This window comes from Puma concolor, chromosome A1 (assembly GCF_028749965.1).
Source record: "Puma concolor isolate L17-30 chromosome A1, mPumCon1.1.hap2, whole genome shotgun sequence".
Classification (NCBI taxonomy): Eukaryota; Metazoa; Chordata; class Mammalia; order Carnivora; family Felidae; genus Puma; species Puma concolor.
The window spans coordinates 60895735-60917007 of record NC_141667.1 but is presented as its reverse complement, the minus strand read 5'-3'; the positions used below and the strand labels follow the sequence as shown (position 1 = coordinate 60917007).

Here is a 21273-nt window from a genome sequence, read left to right as displayed (position 1 = left end):
CCTTTTGCTCATTTGCCACCATCAACACTTCATTGTTTAGGCAAGCAATTTACAGAAAAATTCAGGAATGGCTTTCCAGAAAATGATAATTACAATGTGCTGCACACAAGAAGTGATCCATCCTAGCCCTATGGTTCCTGTAATTTTAATAGCTAACACCTTTTATCACAATGTTCCTACTCCTACAAATTAAAAAAAAAAAAAAGTCACCACTTAATCCCACATAATGACATGCCAATGACCATGCACCCCACATCCGATCAAGGTCCTCTCAGGATTTCAGAAGTATTAGGCATGTCTGGTGTTTGCCGTAAATATTGTTTAATATTCCCAGGCAATAGAAACTAACCAATAAAAATTATATCTGGAAAATTGAAAGTGATGGTTGGAATGGGGCTCTCTCCTTCTTGTCAAATTTCAATTTGAAATTAAATTGGGGCCTTCAGCACTAAGACAGGGACTCCTGACCTCTGAGTAATTACTTTCCAACATCATTTTCTTTAATTTGGAGGAGATATTTCTGTTCTAAAAGTGCTAGAAAGGACCATTTTATGAAAATAAAGCTACATCTTGAGAAAAATCTGTTTATTCCTTCCTTCTAGTTCAGGCACATTCCTGCTCCTAGTTAGGTGTGCTTTCTACATACCTCCAATACTCCCCACTCAGCCCTCCTGTTGCTGTAATCACACCAACAAACTCAAGAGTCATTGAGACTAATGACACAGCATGTGACTTAGAACCTCTGCAAGGCTCCTGGAATCAGCCCAGGGGATGGGAAAGTATGAACAGACAATTCCTTACACTGCGCCCACATTCCCTGAGATACGGGTTCCTGATACTGAGAGGTAACATTCTTTGAAGAAGGAAAAGCATTCTAAACTAAGAGAAAGACATACAAATACATGAAGGTATGAAACAACATAGCATTTCTAGGGATTATTTCACTCATTAATTTGCTTAACAAACATTCATTGAGGACCCATGGTATACCAGGGGCACTGCTGGAAGCTGAGGGTAAAAGAGTAAGCAAACATGGTCCCTGCCCTCAAGGGCATCCACAGAATGTAGGGAGACTGGAGCACAGAGACAAAAAAAATCACCTTACAATGAACTAAGTACAATGAATCCAATGGCTGAGGTGTATAGGGGGCTCTGAGGGCAAGCAGGAGAGCCAGGTGGGGAGGGACTGAAGCCAGATGTGCAGAAAACAGCAGGATTTGGTGGGAGGCTAGGAGGACAGGCAGATGAGTGAGAGGGAGGAATCAAAGGCGGCTACTACAGTTCTAGGTCAGTACTGTAAAATGGGATCCTAAATGAAGGGAGAGTATGGAGCAGGCTCCTGGGGGGCTGGTGATGAATTATGTTTGGGGCACAGTGAGTCTGAGGTACTTGAGAAGCACCCCACTGAAAGAGGTCATGGTTTTCTTGAGGGCACAGACCATGCCTGACTCATTTCTGAGTCTTCATGCTGAGTATATAAGAGGTTTTCATAAAATAGTGAATGAATAAATAAATGAATATTATGTACAAGAAACTCATGTGCAAATGCTTTTTTGTGTTATTTCATTTAATTTCCATAGGAACCCTATCAGGAAGGTCAAGTATTACCCCCTTTTATAAATAGGTCTAAGCCTTAAAAGTTCTGTGGTATAAGAGAGGAGCTATGTATGGCAAGTTCACAGATAAAAGTGTCTTAGAGAAAGAAAGAGAGAGAGAGAGAGACAGAGAGAACACATGGAAAAATACTCAACATCATTAGTCATCAGGGAAATGTAAATTAAAACCACAATGAGACACCATTAGAATTGTTATAAATCCACTAGAGTTGTTAAAATCCAAAATACTGACAATACTAAGTGTTAGGGAGGATGTAGATAAATAGAACCCTCATATTGCTTATGGGGATATAAAATGGTCACTATGGAAAACATTTGGTAATTTCCTATAAAGTTAGATATATAATTCCCATATGTCCTAGCAATTCCACTTCTAGATTTCTACACAAGAGAAATTAAAATATGTTCATTCAAAATTTTTATATGAATATTCATAGCAACATTATTTATAATAGCAAAATGTTGGAATCAATTCAAGTATCTATCCACTAGAGAATGGATAAACAAAATGCTGTATATTCATACAGTGTAATACTATTCAGCAATATAAAGGAGTTAAGTACTGATACATCCTAAAATATAAGCTTCAAAAACATTATTTTAAGGAAAGAAGCCAGATGTAAAAGACTTCAAATTGTATAATTTCACTTACATGAAATGTCCAAAAAAAAAAGCAAATCTATAAAGACAGAGATTAGAATAGTGGTGCTTAGGGATGGATGGGGGATAGAGGGGTAAGGGTGCCAAGCAGAGGGACTGCAAATGGAACTTTCAGGAATGAAAGGAAGTATTACAAACTGACTTGTGGTCATGGCTACACAATTATACATTTACTAAAACTCATACAAATTGCAATGGTTAAAATTTAAAGCATGTAAGTTTCACCCCAATGAAAGTGAAAGAAGTAAAGAGAGAAAGAAAGAAAGAGAGAGAAAGGAAGGAAGGAAAGAAAAAAAAGAAAGAAAGAAATTAAGAAAGAAAGAAAGAAAGAAAGAAAGAAAGAAAGAAAGAAAGAGAAAGAAAGAAGGAATAAAGACAGCTGTGTGATTTAGAAGAGGCAGGGAGGTCCCAACCAGGTTGGTGAGATTTGAGCAGCTTCCTAAGGGATGCATTTGTGCTGGACCTTGAAGACTAGATAGTATATCAATAGATTGAGATGGCACACTAAAGGATTCCAGACAAAGAAAGCAGCATGAGTGAGAAAGAGCCAGGCATGGTTGGGCAATATCCAGACATCCATTTTGTCTGAAAAGCCAGGTGGAGAAAAGTAGATGAAAAAGCTGAGACATGTGGTTGTGGCCAGATCACAGATGCTGAGAATGGTCAGGCTAATGCATTTAAGACTTAACTGGGCACACAGTGGGAACCCACAGAATTTTCCAGAGTAGGGGAGTGTCCTGGCAAAGATTGATGGGGCAGCAGTGAGGAATGCATGTCGGAAGGGCTAGCAACCAGAGTACAGCCTTAAATGAAAGGCTCAAAAAACTGGGTGTAGTGAATGAGGGCCAAACTATGCTCACATGCAAAGGACAGAGAGATGCATTGTATCAGATAGAAAGGAAAATAATAACAGACACCAGTTATTTGGTGCTTCCTATGATCCAGGCACTGTTTTAAAGAATGACTGTCCTAAAGGAGAGACAGAGAGTTAAGACCTGCTATAAGTGGATAAACCAAATAGATGGATGGCCATCTTTAGGTCTAGCTCTAAAGAAGAGGCATAAAGATTAGGGAGGTAATAAAATGCTTATCTCAGGCATGTTATGGAAACCACAGACATGGAAGCTTATAACTAAATAAGATATGATGAGACTTCTAAGGAGGAAGGATGGTAAGTTAGAAAGTGATGGAGACCAATTTACATGACTCTCTGTCCCAAGAAAGCAGGAGTACCTGGCCCTGAGAGCCCTCTTTATGAATGTCACCACTCCTTTAAATTTACACAGTGTATGGTAAGTAAACATGCATTGACATGACTAAACAGAGCCAAATGGGTCTAAAGAAAATGTTTACCCTCTGTTGTTTCTAGGGATCAAATCCTTACTTGCCCAGCTTTTGTTGAAATGACACTCAGCCCCTTGCTCTGTATCCATGAAGCAAGACTAGAGCATATCGACAATCAACATCCCAAACCTAGCTGAGATCCCAAACTAGCTTCCTGAAAGCTGAATCCAGCTGTTCAGGGCTCAGAGAATGTTTACAAATATAGTTTCTTATTAGCTGCCAACACTTAAATATCAGGACATTTCACATTTTCAGCTTCTCTTGAGAAGCTGGGAGTTTTGGCAGCTATATGGCCCAGTTCCATATGGCATCAATCAATCACAGCTGGGTAGCACTTGTCCTCATTAAACATTAGAGTCCCTGCCTGGTTCATTCACTCATTCATTCACTCATTCATTCAACAAATACATATCAAGTACCTACTATACGCAGGGCACTGTTGTAGGGTCCAGAGATACAAATGAACAAAACAAATGAAATCTTTACATTTTGGAGCTCATTTTATCACAAGGAGAGCAAGACAATGAATCAATCAAGGTATACATATTTTTCTAGGTGGTGAAAAGTACTAAGAAACATAAAGAAGTAAGGTGTGGAGCTTGAAAGAAGATTGAGAGGTGCTGGGTATTATACACAAGGTAGTCAGGGAAGGGAAGCCTCTCTGATTTGGTGACAACTGAGCCAGGATCTGATTTACATGAGGAAATAACCCCTCAGTCCTGAGGCAGAGATAGGTCAAGCCGAGGGAACAGCAAATATAATCATGTTTTGTGTGTGGGAGAAATGAGGCAGAGGACATTTCAGGCCCTAGCAATGGTTTGGATTTTATTTTGAGTGAGATGGGAAACCACTGGTGAGTTTGAGCAGAGGAGTAACATAGTGGAACATACTCATTTATGTTGGTGACTGGTCCCCATAAGCATTATTTTTGGCCCTCAATTTAAAGTAAGATGGGCAGAGGTTAAAGGGTTAGAGATGGACTCTTTCTGGAGAGGGAAAATAATCAGACTATGAGGCAGGAACCTCCTGATCTTCAGAATGTAGCATTTGTACAGAAGAATAACCCAAAAATTAGCAGTGACTTGAATTAATTGACATCTACGGGCAGAGTTAACATACAATGAATCCACTTAGAAAACCAAGCACACAAGACACTGAGACTGGACATTGTCCAACTCTATGTCAAAAGAAAAGGCTCCTGGTGGATGTGAATGTGGAGCATTCTGTCTGGCCACTTACAAAAAGCTTCTCTCACTCTTTAATCTTTACCAGTGACATTCCATCTCCATTGGCACACTCACCTTAGTTGACAAGTCTTAATTCTTGTTTTATTTCAGCAACTTGAGTTAACTCTTGTGTTATCCCAACTCAGATAAGAAAAAATCTAACTACTGTACTCCAAAACAAAGTAATGATTGGTGCTAGGCTTTCAAAATAATCTGGAGTTCCAGAAAATCCATTCCTTGACCCTGAACAGTTTGAAACGTTTGACAAGAGGAAGAGATGTACTCACAATCAGAACATGATCCCGCCCCATCGTGATGACCGTCCGATTCACTGTACGAAGAAGCTGGACCATGATTTCTTGGATATGGTGGTAGGTAAAGGCCTGTAACATAGAGACATCTGTGTGACAACCAGACATTGTATCTGCACATCTCTTCCAAAGAACATCCAACAGTGGTCAGATGTGGTCATCACCAAGACCTCCACCACCACAACTGCTATCACCACCACCACTATCATCATCACTGTAGCCATTGTCATACCTCCATGACCATCATCACCTGGCACTGGGCACGAGGAATTTCATTAACCACCTTAACTATAAGGTAGAGATTAAGAGCCTAAGTTATGGAATCAGAATCTTTTGTTGTAGAATACTAAGTACAGAATTATTGTGCTACATTGGCTGAGTTACTTCTCTGGACCTTGGTTTCTTCATTGGTGTAACAGTCAGGATCTAACCTGGGATAGGTAGGGCATTTACTGCAGGAAATTGGTTACATGGGTGATGAAGAAGCTGAGTCACCAAACAAGATTACCTAGGGATCAGCACTAGAAGGAAGTCACTATCACCTCTGAGCTAAAGGGACAAATAGACGAGGTAGTGTTTCTGGAGTCTAAGACTGGGTTTCTGTGATGGAAACTATAACCTTGGGGGAGCTTATGCAGTAGAGGCTGCATTATCCATCTTGGGGAAAATCCATGGTGAGCCTGGTTACAACATCTACAGGGTACTACCCACTTTAAATGCAAGCCACTGAACCTTGGGTAGAACTTATCAATGCTTTCTGAGCATTTGCCATGGTGAGCAAGAGTTTTATGGATGATTACAACACAGATTCACTACATCCTCAAATCCTCTTAACAGCATAGCCTTAAGGCACAGAGTTTCATCTATGCATATCTGGGATGGTGGTCATGAACAAGTGGAAAGGCCACCTGGAATTCTAAGATCAGCAGCTCCAGGTATGAGTTCCAACTCTGCCCTTACCAGCTATGTGGCCACACTTGTAACTTAAACTCTGAGTCTCAACTTCATCATCTACAAACTGTGGAAGGTTCTCTCACCAGCCTTTCAAGGTTGATGTGAACTTAAAAGTGACACATGCAATTTGAAACAATGCACTCTAATTCCACTGCAGGAGATTCTGTGGGTCTGAGAAATAGCTTGGGCATCAGTAATTTCTGAATTTTATGTGGGTTATTCTGATGGCTGAGAACCATGACAAACGTACTGTGAAGCTCTACAAATGAAGGCTGGAATATGGAAACAGCCTGTGTCTCCAGGACCCAGCCAGAGACTGACATAAACAAAATGCTAAAGAAATGGGTGATTTAAAAAGTGGGTAACTACTCACACTCATTCCTAAGTACCTCATTAACCTTTGCTGCATTCACCTCAACTATAGTTTGTCTTTTAATGTAACCAATGAAAGGAAATAGACTCGTAGTTGGGGGAGGAAAAAAAAAAAAAAAAGAAAGAAAGAAAGAAAGAAAGAAAGAAAGAAAGAAAGAAAGAAAGAAAGAAAGAAAGAAAGAAGGAAGGAAAGAAAATGTGCTTATTAAAAAGCCCCCTCATCTCCCAACATGCTCTCGGTGACTATTGTTTTCCAAAGATGAATAGCCCAGAGCTTGCTTCCTCTCTCTGTCCCATACTTGCTTCTTTTGCACTTTGGCTATAACCCCCAATTCTCCAGCCCTGTAGAGCTCACCAGCAAGCATATATTTTACAGCAACAGCAGTCTCATGCTCCATGGGGTCCAGCTGGACCTCAATCTCTTGCTAGATTCTCTTACTAGATTAGGTGAGCTCCCCACAACCATCCAGCCCTTTCCCCACATCTACTCAGGGGTAGGGGTAAGAACATCTCCCCTCACTTCTTGGCTATAGGTCAACCTCTCTCCTGATTCCTTCTCCTTTATTTCTTCAAGCCTTTTTACTGACTTACAATCTCCTATTTCTTACATTACATGACTGTGATGCCTATGGTAATAACAATAATAGCTAACATTTCTGAGTGCTTACTAAATACCTGGCACCTTGCTAAACGCACTAACTCATCTCACAATGTGATGAGCAATATTACAATCTCCATTGTTCACATGTAGAAACTGAAGCCCAGAGAGGTGAAGTAACTTGTCCAGAGTCACACAGTTAGAAAGTTAGGGAAAAATGATTCAAACCCAGCAGTCTGGCTCTAGAGCCTGCTCCTCACCCAGGCAGACTCAACAGGAACACAGATCTCTGGCTGCTACTTGCCAGCCTCTTTCCATATGTCAAGATACATAGACCCCGACTTCAATTGAGCCAACTTCTAACTGCCTTCAGTGACTTCTGATCTTTTCTCTCCTTTTTAGAAAATCTTCAGTGCTATGTATTCATGACTCCCTTATCTTTTCTGCATTCCTTTGCAATTTCATCAACCTAAGCCCACTGCAAATTTATATAATGGTTTCCATTTGATGTTATTTTTTTTTCCAGGATTACATCTCTTCTTTTACCAACAGAGATAATAAAACCCCTTTTCTCTTGACCTCCTGCCTCCTGCTTCTTTTAAATAGCCATTTCATCTTAGTCCAAAAAGCGGCAATTAGACTGCTCAGGAAGTTTGGTATTTAAAAGTGGAAAACTGTCAAATTCAATTCATTTCACTCTGAAAGCTCCCAGTATGAGAGGCTGTATGGCAGAGTGTTTGGGGATCAGACAGACTTGAGTTTGAATCTCAGTTCTGCTAATTTGAGCTAGGGTGACCTTGGGCAAATTACCTTTATTCTCTGAGTTTCAATTTATTTATAAAATGTGGCAAACCTCATAGTACGTGTTTGAGGTATAAATAAAGTAATGCAGGTAAATCCCTTGATATTAAGGGTTGGCACATAGTAAGCCCTCAATAAGTGGTGGCTGCAATTCATATTCCCCTGGGTCTGCATCAGCATTCAGGCTAGGCTTACAGATTCTCAGCACGTAGCAGAATATGCAGTATAAGGCAATACATAATCTAAACTCTGGATGATATCGAATGTCACCTAAAAAAATGTATAGCATATATGCAAATAGAAAACTTTCAAGATGATAAACCTGTGCTAAGCAGTAAAAATGCAGCCACAAATCACCTACTGTTAATTGCTCTAGTGCCAGGCAAGTGGAGGGAATCTCTAGGAAAGTGTCTTCTGGGCTCAAACTAAGCAGTGGCTTATAATTGAAAAGACAAAGTCAGTCTTCCCTTTATGGGCCTGGCAAAGATATTAATCCATCCAACCTAAACACACTGCAAATAGTAGTGATTTTTCTTCTTTAATAATTACAGGCTGTGATACCTGGATGGATCTTGGAGTACTTTCTATAAGTGAAATCTTGTACATAAGCCCTGTTATATATAACATAGTGGAAGGAGAGCTGGAAAGCTGGCGGGGGGCGAGGGGGGTTGCTTCTTGCTTCACTCGAGCCCCTATGCCAGCCCTGGGACTTTGCAGAATGCCATTCAGAACCAATCCCCCACAATGTTTCCAGAATAATAATAGAACATACCATACATGAGATGATTTTCAGTAATAATATATAGACACAGCATTTTCAAACACTGAATCAAATTATGCTGAAGGCATCCTCTTTTTTCATTCAAGGTTCATTCCTTTCATTCAAGGTTTCAAACAAGGTTCAACCCTTGTTTTGATCTCAAGCAGAAAAATCTCCCTTTGATGTGAATATGTCTTTTTTTCCCCCTTAAGTTTATTTTCTTATTTATTTTGAGAGAGACAGAAAAAGTGCAAGTGGGGGAGGGGCAGAAAGAGAGGGAGACCGAGAATCCCAAGCAGGCTCTGCACCATCAGTGAGGAGCCCGATGCCAGGCTTGAACACACAAACCACGAGATTGTGACCTGAGCTGAAACCAAGAGTTGGATGCTCAACTCTGAGCCACCCAGGTGCTCCAGTTCTTTAAAAAATTTTATACTATATTTCCTCTGATTCATGATTGTCTCTTATTTTTCAAAATTCTATTTTTAAAAGTTCGCTTTGCCTCGCAGAGTCTCTTTCCTCCAAGTTGCTTCTCTTCTGTTTGCTTGTTTTGCACTCTTTTTTTTACATTCAAATTGTTCTCTGTTCTCTGGAATGGGTGATGGTATGTTCATATTTTGGTGTGGGTAACTGAAAGGCTGGTTGCCAACTCTGAGCATGTGAGTAGAGCTTGTGGTCTGTGAGCTTCTCTGCAGGGTGAACCAGTTGGGACAGTTAGCCAGAGAGTCTCAAATACTCAAATATACAAGTCTTTTTTTTTTTTAATTTTAACATTTTTAAATTCTTTTTGTTTTAATTTTTTGAAAGAAAGAGTGAGCACAAGCAGGGAAGGTGCAGAGACAGAGCGGGATACAAAATCCAAAGCAGGCTCCAAGCTTTAAGCTGTCAGCACACAGCCTAACACAGGGCTCAAACTCATGAACTGTGAGATCATGACCTGAGCCAAAGTCAAACCCTTAACCAACTGAGCCACCCAGTTACCCCTATACAATTCTTTCTTCTTGTGCTGCTCAGATTCCACACACAGGCATTCTCTCACCTCTTGCCTGAAGTATTAAGCGCCAGCTGTAGCCTTCCAGAAGCCAAGTGGGACAAAAGTGTCTGAAGCTTCTGCTTCTAGGATGCATACTTTGATTGATACCTTGTTTCTAGTATGGCATCATTGACTTCCGTTTTGATGAGTGTCTCCTAGTCCAGCCCTGTTTTTTGTTTTGTTTTGTTTTGTTTTATATTAAATTTAATTTACTGTCAATTGGTTTCCATACAATACCCAGTGCTCATCCCAGCAGGTGCCCTCCTCAATGCTCCTCACCCACTTTCCCCTCTCCCCGACCCCCCATCAACCCTCAGTTTGTTCTCAAACTTCAGCCTCTACTACAAAGCTGTTTTGTCTTTATAGATTAAACCTCCAGTGACCCAGCTGCACCGAGTCAGGCTGCTTCTTCAACAGACCTGCAACCCGTCTTCCTTGTTACAGTTCCTCTCCGTCATCCCACCTCCAGGGGGACCTGGTACTACCACTTTCTGAAACGTTGGGGGAATCTTTGCTTTAGATTGGATGGATGAGTTCTCAGCTTTCCCCAATGCCAGCCTATGAATTACCTTTCCTGGGCCTGCTAAGTCACTTATTCACTTTCCATATGATATCCACCTTCTTTTAGAATCCTCCCTTATCTTCCATATCAGGTTTTTGTGAGGGAGCAAAACATGGGACTACAGTTTATGTATCACCTTTACAAGGGGTTTCTACACTAAATTTTTGAGTTTAAATGTTTATAAGTGAGCCGATATCATTCAAAATATTACAAGTTCATGTGATAACGTTAAATAACAAAAAATGTGATTGTGTAATGCAAATGGCTGAGGTTTTGAAAAGAGTTCCAGTGCAACCCCTAAGTTTACAGAAAGAAAAACTTCAGCACTGAGAAAGGGGGGTGGAGGTGGGGGGTGGGGTAGGTCATGTGACCAGTGGCAGGTAAAGTCATCAGAGCAAAAATGAAAAACCAGTTCTGCTGAGCAAGTCCAGGCCAACAGCTTCCTCCACTCCAGCAGGCACACAAGCAGCCTTGGTCTTTGCGTTCATGCCAAGAACAATCCCAGCTTCTCCACCTGCTTTGTCTTTAGATCTCTTTAGTAGGAAGATAAAGATCTCAAGGTCACAACTACAGAGTTAAATCCAAAGACCTTTTTTTTTTTAAGCCAAAAAATAATGCATTTTCTGACCACAGAAACAGCTACAATCTATGGCTGCTACTATTTTTCCCTGCTCTGCGTTTCTACGTAAGAGGCCTTTTAAACTTCTTTCTTATCTCAAAGGAACCACAAACACTTAGCTAGAAAGAAAATATCCTAACTTTCAAAAGATAGTAACAGTATCATCTAAAGTAGAGTCACCTCTTTCTATGACCCCTTGAGGCAATGTGATTTTCCTTTTTTTCTTAAACCTGGAAATTGCTTCTTTCTTTTCTTTCTTTTCTTTTCTTTTTAGAGAGAGAGAGAGAGAGAGAGAGAGAGAGAGAGAGGAGAGAGAGACAGAGGGAGAGAAAGAATCCCAACCAGGTTCCACACATAGCACAGAGCCTGACGCAGGGCTTGATGCCATGACTGTGAGATCATGACCTGGGCCGAAATCAAGAGTCAGATGCTTAACCAACGGAGCCACCCAGGCACCCTGGAGAAAATGTGATTTTCTCATGAGTTCTAGGCTTAGTGCTATCTGCCTTCTTTCTTCTTGTTTGAAGTAGTTTCCGTCCGGAAAGATTTGCCTTTAACTGTATAACACTACATTGTGGGGAGCAAGTGACAGAGGCTGCCAGGGATTCAGAGGAGGGGGAACTGGGGGTCAGCAAAGTCTAGCAGGGGGCTTTGTCACTCCCCATCATCTCTGCCTCTCCTACCCACTGGGTGACTTCCATTTCCCAGGTAGGACTTAAGCAATACCTTTATGTGGTCATAGGTGTCTCTGAACCATAAGTTAGCCTTCTTGAGAAGGGGGGAGTTTGAGTTGGTGGCAGAAAGATATAATAAAGAAGAAAAGAAGATATGGGTCCTCATCCTGACACTGCTATTACCCAACAGTCTTGAGGTCATACCATATGCCAGGAACTGTGCATGTAGATTTGAAACCTATAATCTTACTTTTTTTAAAGGCCCATTGAAGTCCAAGATGAAATACGAGGATCGAGAGGTTTATAAACTTGCCCAGACATTATCCACTCCTAAGTGGACACGCCTGAATGCAAGCTCAATTCTGTCTAATTCTGGGCTCTTTCCAAAGCATGGTGGTTGTGCTGGGAGGTGAGAGTGCTTTGGATTCCAGGCTTATAACTACCACCGCCTCCATGTTTTAGGATCACAGAAATGAATAGATGCAGCAGCACTTTGTAGATGATAAATCATTCTGCAAATTTGTCCAAAGTTAACAATAAGACAAACATTTGTGTGCACAGCTGTTTATAGCATATTGTATTGCTTTTAATATCCAAATGCACCAAGCAAGATAAACATCCCCAAGTCTGGGATCCTATTATATAAACGACAGCTTATCCATGCAATAGAGTAGGAGAAGGTAGATATGCCTTGACCTGGACAGATATCTTTAACACACTCAGTAAAAAGAGACTACAGAGCACCATTCATAAGCCCATTTATGTTTGTGAAAAAATATTTTTCTATGTCCAAAAAGTCTGTAAAAATAATGGTACCCCAGAGCAGAGGTAAGAACGAGAGATGTGAGGTTAGAGGGATAATTTTACTTCCTGTGGTTTGTTATAATTTTTCATAATAATCATATATGATAATAAAGAATATAGAAATTTTTCCCAACTGGAAAAGAATGAATGTCAGTCTACACACCCAAGAAATCGTATTCACAGGTATGGAGTGGATACACAGCAGGGGCCACAGTGTGCAGGCAGGCCTGTGGTGAGGCGCGAGGGCACTCCCCATCCCCTAGACCTTCCACCCCATGTCAAAGCTGCCATAGAATCCTGGTGCTCACAAGTTGGAGTGAAGTTGTCAGTGTTACTGAGCTGACAAAAGAGCGCTACAAAGTAACACGGATTAACCCTTTTAAAAAGGCACAAGTATGAAATGTTTTATCCATTTATCAAATGCTTTTAACTTCCATTTTCTAGAAGGTAGGGGGAAAAAATCTGCTTAAAGCAACCAGGAAAAAGCACAAAACCATCACGTCCAACAACAAAAAAATCCCATTGTGCTTAGAGAGAAACGTTGCTGTTATTCAGATCCTGTAAGTTGCTTTGTGGGAACTTTTATTAAAATACACTGGACCCTCCAACCTGCAGCCTAGAGTGAAAAAAATTAAGCCTTCTTAGGTCTGTAAGTCTAACATCTCAGCGCTGATGAATGGAGACTGGTTGGACCGACTTATGAAGACGTACCACGGAGATGCTCTACTTTTGTGTTCAGTTCTTCAAAACGGGAGGAGTCTATGAGATTGTATAAGGAGAAGTGGATAAAGAACACAAGTAACAATTGTTGAATTCTTACTGTGTGCCAGACTATGGACTGTGTGCTTTGTATTTATAATTTCAGTGTGTCTTGGGAAAACCCTGGGACAAGTATTACCCCAATTTAAGATATAAAATAAGATTCATTCTGATTGTTAATACCATTCAGTATTTATTGAACACCTAATGTATGTCATTTACCATAATAATACTGTTTTACGTGAACCATCTCATTTAATTCACTGAATAATCTTAGAAAACTGCTATTCTAATTCTTCCTATATTACAAATGAGGAAATTCAGAGGTTAATGTAACTTGTCCTAAGTCACAGAATTACAAGTGATGGAGGTGGATTTGAATACATGTCTTCTTGGTTGCTAGGCTTATGTGTTGTGTACACAGGTATTTATAGAAATTTTGTATTATTTACAACATCTAAATGTAACAAGCAAGATACATGTGCAAATGGCCCTACAGCAATGGGCTCCTTTAAGATTTCCATTGTAGAAATGGAAGTTTGTAAACTTTTTGTAATATTCCAAAAAAAATTTAACAGAAATTGTACGCTCATTCATCTTCAGTATCACCACACGGGCTTATTAATTACAATGTCAAGATTTCTTGTTTGCATGAGAACTACAGGTCAATACTCTGTTTAACTCTGCTGGTCAGAAAATTCAGAATGGTGCTTATATATTATTCTTTTTTTTTTAAATAATGAGTCAACACATCACAACGTTTAATACATGTTTCTTGTTTGGGAGACAATGTATTTTAAAACGTGCATCCAGTGAAAACCGGTGGGTGAAAACTGCTTGGTGGTGACAACATTTTCTATTATTTATCCAGAAAGTCATTCAAAATGTGGCTTCTGTGTCTCCATGCCAGGGCTGCCTGATGAGCTTTCTCCCTCCCTCCAATACTGACCTCCTCTCCATCCCCTCCATTGGCAGCCTAGTGTTTCTATTCTCTTTCCTTTGTTTACTTTTGCTTTATGCCTTTGCTTTATCACCATACTTCATCCCTGATGCCAGGATGGCTTCAGCCACAGGCAGAGAAGTTGCCTGTGGAGATCAACATGATTCTTCCCCACCCCAAATGAATTCCCAATATATCTCCAACTGTTTATTGATACTTGAAATTCCATGGAGATAATGTCATTCTTTGACTTAAGGCTAATTCTCTCCTGTTAAAATGCAGCCCTGATTGAAAACTTTAAAACATTAGAATACAAACCCCTGTGAGTTAAGAGCCATAATGCATCCACTACTATAGGTTGTGCATCATCCCTGAATTCCTTGAGGATAGGGATTAAATCTGGTTATTGTTTTAGGTTCAACACCTAGCACAAATACCTGGCACACAATAAGGAATCACCACATCAATTTAATTTAATTAATTAATTAGAAAAGCTCACATGAAGTGTCAGGTAATTTGTCAAGATGCAAGGAGAGGTTCTTAGATGAGGGGATGGAATCAGAATGGAGATTCTGGAAGCTTCCAGGCATGGACTTCCTCAATTGTACTGATAACACAGCTTGACCTCACACAATGACTAAAGGGTTCTTGGACAGGAGAAAAGAGGAATAAAAAAAATATACACAATCTTCCACCCTCCTTCCTACAGTGAAAATACCCATAATCACCCAGCCATCCTCCAGAGAAAGAACATAGACATCAGACAGCTCACTTTGTGATGAGTGATCTAGTTTCCTCACCAGGACCTCCCCAAATCAAAATCCTATTGTCCTCTTTTTTTTTTTTTTTGTAAAATGGAAGCTCTCCCCACAAATCCCTCCCAATTCAGGTAGGCATAAAACTAAGTTCAGAGACAGATCTCATGAAACACCCCAGTATCCTATGCCTCAGCCAAAACTCAGAGCCCACTCTCACTGACTGCTTAGGAATTGATAACACCAGAAACTTTAGAAAAATTACCATCAATGTGAGGCTTTAAAATCTTCCTGTCCAACCTCTTTTCCTTTGCCGGGAAATTATGGAGAAAGTAGGCCAATTTAAAATGTAAGAGAATTGACCAGCAAAAAGCAATAAATCTGAGGAATAAATGTGAATCCTCTGATCTACGTGTGCAGTTACACAGACATCAGTGCTGTTTTTTTAGCTCAGACTGGATATAATTAAAACCCTCTCCAGAATCTCATCTCAGAACAAGCAATAGAGGCTGTGCATCTCTCCATGGTGCTGATAAAACACTGCCTTCTAGAACTAGGGCATTTCTCCTCTTGAGAAGTATGAAGTCTCAATCTCTCTCTCTCTCATGCTCTCTCTATATCCTTCTCTCTGTCTCTATATCTCCGTCTCCCTTGACCACCACAGTGTGTGTCTTTGCTTTAATTTTGATAAATCATTTGCAATTTATTTTATTGTTCCATAATTGTAATGATGATTTCAATATATTTTTACACTCCTATCATGTGTCTGATATTTACTATCATCCCCACCCAACTCTTTTTGGAAAGTTTAGGTTGTATGTTCCCTCTTCTACCACTATCTCTCTGTGGCCAACCTATTTCCCACAACAAATTTGGAAGGGGGAGAACTAGTTTATTTTCTGATTTATTATAAATTTTCCAATTTGATCTATGGTTTCTGGTGGTTTTTCTAGATGAAAAGAAGATGCCCACCTTACTTCCCAGTCTCCATAATATACTCAGCACCACCACTTATAACCCATATCTCTGATCCTTCCCTGATCAGCTGCAAACAGGAAAGCCTTTCTTCTGAATGTTCAGCTCCTTTATATGCTCAGCCAGTGACAGCCCAGCCTAAGTGGTTAGTATAACCAACTCAGCTTGAAACAGATCTATGTGTTTATTCCTAGAAGTACATTAAGAGTTTCTTTCCAATGAGCGTGTGACATCTAGAAGTAGTATTCTGCTTTCAGTGTTCGTAGGTCTAGAGATGAATTTAGAACTTTGGGGCAGTGCCTAAACATTGAGTTGCTGCCCCACCCCAAACTCCTATCCTACAAAAATGAAATAGCCAGGGTAGCAGTCATTATCACTCAGTATCTCCAGAAACATACTTTGAGTATCTATTTTAGTAGTTGATACTATGGCTGCATTTCTAGAATAACCTAGGGACTTTCTAAATATATAAATATTTTCATGCCCAGGTTCTACCCCAGACTAACTCTAAATCTCCAGGCATTTCTATTTTTTTTTGAAAGCTCTTCATATAATTCTGATATGAAGTGGAACTGAATACCACTGACTTACTAGGTGCTGTGCTGTGTCCTGAGTTCTGGGGATTTGGGGACAGAGAAAGCCTAGTACCTGCTTTTAAGAAATAAGTCCATTGGCAGGGTATTACTAGGGAAGAGCCATACAGTGAGGAAAGGCCATAACAGTGTTATCACAAAGTGCTGAGTAAACTCAGAAAAGACATAAAAAACCTAATCTAGGGGAATCTGGGATGATGTCCTGAGGGAGGTGCTATTACAACCAGCCAGGTAAAATCTGCACTTGATATGCTCTTTGCTATAATAAGTAGGGCTTTATAATAAGAGTGCTTTTCTCTAATAAGAGTATAATCTACCAACACATTACTAACCCTTATATATTCTTCCAACCCCTTTCCCTCAGCCTGTGTCAAGTCTCACCCTGCTCGCATACATTCTTACCTGCTCCCTGGAATTCTGATTATGATCTTCCCATAATCACAATGTCTTCATAAAACAGAGTTTACCACATCTTAGCCTTGGACTGCAGGCCACTCCTTGAGGAAGTTCAGCCCTTTGAGTCTGGTGAGGTTTTATTTCTTTCAGGCACTAACCCAGCTATCCTAATCATCTGCAGCCAGCTCATCCTTCCCACAGAGAGCAATCAGATGGGTTTTTACCTGTGTTTGAGATCCCCTTCTCCCCCTGGTCACCTGCCAATCTCCTACTCAAATAAAAAAAAAAAAAAAACAGTTCAATAATCATCTTCAGGAAGCCTTTTCCCACTCGACCTCTCTCAACCCCTACCTCACCCTAGGTAGGGTTGGTTGTTTTTTTTGAGTTCTCACAAAACCTTACTCAATATTTCTTTGAACTAAGGTACCACATCTATCAATTTTGAGTGTCCTAGTGTAGCATCCACTTGACATAGCACCAAGTACATGTATAAATATGTGAAGTGAATGTGTCAATGGATGGATGGATGATTGGACAGATGGATGGAAGGATAAATATATGGGAAAATGATACTCCTAAATTTATTTTGTATCTTATCAATTCAGAGTTTAGTGCAAAATAATAGATGTGCTAAGTTATCTCTTCTCAAAGCAAAGATGCTTTCTTTTTCTTACATGCACTCTTTCTTTTCTTCTTTCACTGTTTACCCTATAACCAAGATGTGGTGTTATAACTTGTCTTTCAGAGTAAGTTTCAAGTGGATAAATAATTAGTCTTCTGAGGGTATTCTGGAAGATTATAACTATTCCTTTCCAACCTTCCCTGAATTGTGTCATTTCTTGCCCCTAGATATGAAAGCATTCCCTCTGCTCCCTAAAGACTGGTTCTATTCACAGAAGAAAAAATATTCCACTTTTCACAGTGGTTGCTTTCAGACTCTACTTATCATATTTCTAGCACCTCTCCATGAGTTTCTTTGAAGCATATCTGCCCTTTATTACCTACCCACAGCCACAGTGACAGTCAAGCCAGAGGAAGACATAAACAATACCAGTCTTGTCTCCATTTATACATTTCTGATACCTCACAAAAATGTGTATGATAAATTATAATGTCTAACAAAATCAACTAACTCTTTTATATCCTAAGATTACACCTCTAAATTATGTGGAGTTTTAAAAAATTCACTATTTATTGCACAAACATTATCAAAAACAAAAATGACATCATATACCCACAAGCCCAGCCCTGAAACATATCTAACTTATTGTTCTATAATGCCTTCAAGTCTTTTTCATGAAACTCTATGCAGCATGTAGACAATTTGTTGCCTGCTTTTTCCACTTAACATGGCATAAACATTTTTATTATCATACTTTTTGGCCAAAGGGAAGGCTCTGTTTGTACTTACCCTCTGAGGTGGTATAGGGGAAAGATTTAGACACAGACAGATTGAATTCTGGTTCTGCCAATAACTTGCTAGGTAGCCTAAGTCTATTTACTTAAACTCCTGTAAGCCTCAGTTTGTTCATCAGTAACATGGGCACGATAACAGCTAACTCACAGCATTGTGGTAAATATTGACATCTGTATATACGTTGCTTGACAGTGTTTGGCTTAAAACAGGCATTCATGGATGTGTGACTCAGGCGTAACAGTAATATTTTTAAAACATGGATCTATCATGAATTAGAATACAAAGTACACACAAATAATTAAGATAAAACACAAGGTTGAATTAAAGTAAATTCCACCTTTGGGTTCCACCCCCAGAACACTGAGAGTTTATATTCACTGGCCTGAAGTTAGAGATACTTAGGTAGAAAAGCTTGAAAATAACTGAAATCTATCAGCACTCTTTCATAGATATATTTGAGCGATCTGCCTCAGATCACAGACTGTCAGGACTAGAACTGGAAATAGAGCTCACGTGTTCTCAAAAGCTGCTGAAAGGCTTTAATACCAAATATCACCTTTCCTGTTACCACCACCTCAACCAATACGGCACAAAAAGGAGACATGATTAATCAATTAATCAAAACTTTTTTTTGAGGGATTACACTGTGGCAAAATGAAAGAAGAAACATAGACTAGGTATCAACATGGTAGTCACGACTAACAAAATATTAGGAACCAGTAAACTAATGCTCAGAGAGGCCATGGAACTTCTCCAAGAGCACACACTTAGCTAGCAGTGAACTTGGGAGGCTGAATCCACATCTGCATGTCCCCGTAACTTTCAACTAGAATTTAACTCAATGAAAATCATCAGATATGTTCTGACTGCCCAATCTGTGCCAGGTGCTGTGTAGGATATGGCAGTGAACAAGATAGATACAATCGTGGCATCCAAGGGGCTTGTTGTCTAGATGAGAAAACAGACCACTTAAAGGTGAGCAAAGTGTGGTGAGTGTCAGGTAAGGGAAAGCACTTACAATGTTTGTAAAATATTCAGACAATGAGGACATGTAAATGTGAGCCTCTACTCTTTGTCCCCAAATTCAATTACACTATAGGTTAAACATGCTTACACAGGCTGGCCTGGGAATTTGACCACCATTACTCTTCTGCATCATTTCTGTGGGAAAATGTGTGCTGAATTCTAAACTGATTCAGGAGCACAACAATGCTCAAAGCTGGGAGCACAACCATAGTCAAACTTGGTACCTGCTTTTTATATATTGTTTTAATGCATCAGCAGCAGATTTACCTTTCTCATTAGCTTCTGCTGACTATCAAACATAAAATTAGCATCAGCATGTATTTCTAGAAAGTAGAGCAACTGGGATGGGAGGATCAATCAAACCACAAAGATTAATTATTGAGTATCTGCTTGGAATTCGGCACTGTGCCCAGAAAGTGCAGAAATATAGAAGAAATATAAGACTGGGTCAGCCCTATCCTTAGAGAGCCTGTGAACCAGATATAGGATATCCTATATCTACATAGGAGTAATTCCAGGAAGTAATAGGTTGTGTCAAAATTTCGAGAGACTGGGGTGGACATATGACTGTGGAATGGTTAGGTGAATCAGAGATCAGGGAAGTTAAGCCCGGCTTCAAAAGACAGCTACAATTTGGATATTTGGGGAGAATTCATCATGGCAGTGGGAGGAGGTTCATCGTGGAGAAAGGCATAAGATAAGATGGGTTCTGAAATAATGAATAGACCATTGAGACTAATGTTGGGAGTATTGGGGAATTAGGTCTTACAGGTAGTTCTGAATGAAAGAGCATTTTGTCTTAATCACTTTTGTGTTCCCAATGCCTAGAAGGGTACCTGGCAAATAATGGGTCCTCAGTTAATATTTAGTGAGCTGTGAAATAGAAAGACAATGCATTAGTTGAAAAGAGAAAATAATTTTTAAAAAGTGCTAGTCCTCTTTCAACATAAGCCAGACAAGCATAACATGATAAGAACAAATGTAAAACTGCACATAATTAAGGGCTAAATGTGATAGTAAAGCCAAAAGCTGTCAGAATGCAGCAGGGAAAGTAAGACAGGGCAAAAGAATCTGTGATGATTTTTTTCTTTTTTCTTTTTTTAGATTATTTATTTATTTTGAGAGAGAGAGAGGGAGGGAGGGAAGGAGAGAGAGAGAGAGAGAGAGAGAGAGAGAGAGAGAGAATCTCAAGCAGGCTCCACACTTTCAGCACAGAACATGACATAGGTCTTGATCCCATGAACTGTGAGATGATGACCTGAGCCAAAATCAAGAGTCGGTCACTTAACCGAATGCCCCTCACCTGTGATGATTTCTTAATGGAAGAGGCAATTTCGTCAGGTTTATTAGGAAGGGTAAGGTTTGGCTCTCAGAAATCACAATTCAGATGCTCACAGGGTGAGGCAGATAACACAGACACGAGAAACCTATCATCTAGAAGCACGACAGGAAGTGATGGCACTGCGGCTTTTACTAAATAAGTTGGTGAGCCAGACAAAATATATGTGTGGACTAGATTCAGGCTGTGAATCACCAAGTGGACAACTGGACGGCGAAAAGAAGAGAAAGAGTACATTCCAGACGGAGGAAAGGGGTAAAGGACAAAGAAGACAGAGCATGAAGGCCTGGGGGGAGCCCCAGAGACTGGTCTCACTAGAATGCAGAATGTTGGCTGAAGACAGTAGGAAATGGAGTTGCAGGACAGAAAAGCTAAGCTGAGTTTGGATTCCAGGTAGAAGAAAAGGTAATAGATGGAGAGTCAAAGATAGCTTCAGTATGCTGTGTTGCTTGGAGAAACTGTGCTGAAATTAAACATTTTATTTTCTAATCTGAGCTGCTAAATCAATGACCTTTATCTCTAAGACCAATGTTGCCTGAAACTTCCTGAGAATATGTCCATTCTAGAACTCTTCGATTGTTTTCTGAAAACTTTTCCTGTCCTATTGCCAGCTGCTGCCCCCAGATTGTATATGACAGTTGGGGCGCTATAGAGAGCGCTGTGGATCAAAAGCATCTTCAAACACAGAGCAATTCCTTCCTTGCTTAACACATTTCACTTAAGGATTTACATTTACACC

At 40.0% G+C, this 21273-nt stretch overlaps 1 protein-coding gene across 1 annotated transcript in view; it reads right to left on the bottom strand.

The window, feature by feature from the left end:
• DOCK2 (dedicator of cytokinesis 2) overlaps positions 1 to 21273 on the bottom strand; it is a 418455-nt gene that overhangs the window by 231258 nt on the left and 165924 nt on the right. Inside the window, exon 27 of the mRNA XM_086712812.1 lies at positions 5134 to 5229. Coding sequence (XP_086568938.1) covers positions 5134 to 5229 — 96 coding nt within the window. The remainder of the gene's footprint in view (positions 1 to 5133; positions 5230 to 21273) is intronic.